General features: G+C 39.8%; 1 protein-coding gene across 1 annotated transcript in view; it reads right to left on the bottom strand.

Moving 5' to 3' along the window:
* Positions 1-1,222, bottom strand: part of LOC101862047 — an 11,885-nt gene extending 10,663 nt beyond the window's left edge. The window contains exon 1 of the mRNA XM_005101514.3: positions 938-1,222. Coding sequence (XP_005101571.1) covers positions 938-940 — 3 coding nt within the window. The 5' untranslated portion in view covers positions 941-1,222. The remainder of the gene's footprint in view (positions 1-937) is intronic.
* Between the last annotated feature and the right edge of the window lie 953 nt (positions 1,223-2,175).

The following is a 2,175-nucleotide window of genomic DNA, read 5'->3' on the forward strand; positions in this document are numbered from 1 at the left end:
CTGCTGAGGATCAAATGGACAGACAGGATCACCAACGAGGAAGTATTAAGAAGAACCAGACAGAGCCCGTCAGAGATGAGGTGGGAAGAAAACGTTGGCGATGGATTGGACACACTCTCAGGAAGTCAAGCAGCTGCATAACAAGAAAAGTGTTAGATTGGAACCCACAGGGTAAAAGATCAAGGGGAAGACCTCGTGGAACCTGGAGAAGAGTCACGGAAATGGATGTACAGAAAAGTGGGAAGACGTGGAGTGAAATCAAGCGACTAGCCCTGGATAGGGAAAGGTGGAGAGTGGTTGTTCGCGACCTATATCCTGACCCAGGGTGAGAAAGGCAATGATGATGATGAGAAGAAAGGAAGTAGTAAGACAGGTTTTGAAAATGGGTATTCCAATGTAAAGCGAGCTACTTTTTTTTTGGGAAATGCGCTATATAAATGTTATATTATTATTATTATTATTATTATTATTATTATTATTATTATTATTATTATTATTATTATTATTATTATTATTATTATTATTATATTAAGTTATAGTGAAACTTTGTTTGAAAACAAAAAGGTAAGAGGAAAAAGGAACTTGGGACCCAGCTGTAGATGCACATCCAACACAGACAAGCAAACACAATGCACTAATTCTTCTAGCTGCATACGTCAACTCAAGGGTAAATTGTTCAATGTTGACATAATAATGCATGTACAAAGATGAAAAAAAACAACCTGATTGGTGGGCAATCTGTCTGTTTCATTTCTATTGCTATTAGGTTGTCAGATAGAGAGAGCCCGCTCCCCCACCCTGCCCACACGCCAGATAAACAGATATTTAGATAGGAATATAGGCAAACTAACGAATAGATAGATAGATAGATAGATAGATAGATAGATAGATAGATAGATAGATAGATAGATGAACGCGAGGTTTCGAGACTACTTACCATTTTTCACCTTAAAAAAATCCTCTTTCTAATGTGTCAATATCAGAGTTTTACTCGAGATGGCTCTAACACCAGGAAACAGAGATCAATACTACATTGTTTTACCCGGTCCTTTATAGTTCACCGTTTCACATGGTACAATCTACGTCATTGCACGAACTGCGCGAACTGTTTCATACAGATTATGAATCACCACAACATCAAACGAAATCGATGGAAGGAAATTTCGTATGCATTGTCCAAGTAAAGCAATCCAATTTCTTACAGGTAGCGAGAGAGAGAGAGAGGGAATGGGAGAGGAATGGTCACTACTTGTAAAAGGTGTGACTGGTCATTGTGTGAGGGTTGTTTCTTGTGCCCAGCGGGATAAGGTACTATTGTGACCGCAGATTGAGCGACAAGGCGATTAAGGACTCTCCAAGCACGCTGTTGGCTGGTGCATTTATTGTTTGTTAAGACGCCAGAGCTGGTGGTAGAAGAAAAGCATGCCAGTAGTTGTTGGAAGCCACTGTGATCTCACGGCTCATTAGCGGAGGGACCGCTGTGCTTATCCGACCTGAAGCGAGAATGATCGCCCAAGCTGTCGCTATACCTTTGAAAACAGGCGCCGGCTCGCGTTGTGGGTTTGGTTGCGTGTCTGAGGGGAGGACGGGTCGTGGGGATGATTTTTACTTATATGTGTTTTGGGTCATGATGCTGAAAAGATCATGGTCACATTTTTAAGGTTAGAGACAATCCATTTTGAGAGTTTAAACCACAATGATTCCATGTACTCTAATTATTTTTCACTTACGCACTCTTTTTAAAGAAGCATCTTACTCTGGGATTAATCTGTTGTTCAGTTCGATATTATTTTATAGTAATCTTTGGAAGGACATGTATATTATGATATAGGCAATGAGTTAGCTAAGAATACTACCCCCACTACCAAACCCAAAATTATGTGTTCTTGAATTTGGGTTGCAAGCTTTACTTTACTTTGCAAGGTTACTTTCGACGGTCGTACTGGTGACACTCTAGACGATCTGAGAAGAACGTATTATAGGTGACACTGTATTAGTTCAGTTTTGGTAAGTGTTTTACGGCACTTGCAAAACAATTAAGTCATATAAATGCCGAAAGACTGTGTATTAGAAACAGATGTTCCTTCTTTTTCTTTTTATACCACCTTTCTGATTTGAAAGGTGTTTGCGAATTACAGCATCGCTTGAGGGGAAACCAAAACAAAAAGCAACGAG

Source organism: Aplysia californica, unplaced genomic scaffold (assembly GCF_000002075.1).
Source record: "Aplysia californica isolate F4 #8 unplaced genomic scaffold, AplCal3.0 scaffold00286, whole genome shotgun sequence".
NCBI lineage: Eukaryota > Metazoa > Mollusca > Gastropoda > Aplysiida > Aplysiidae > Aplysia > Aplysia californica.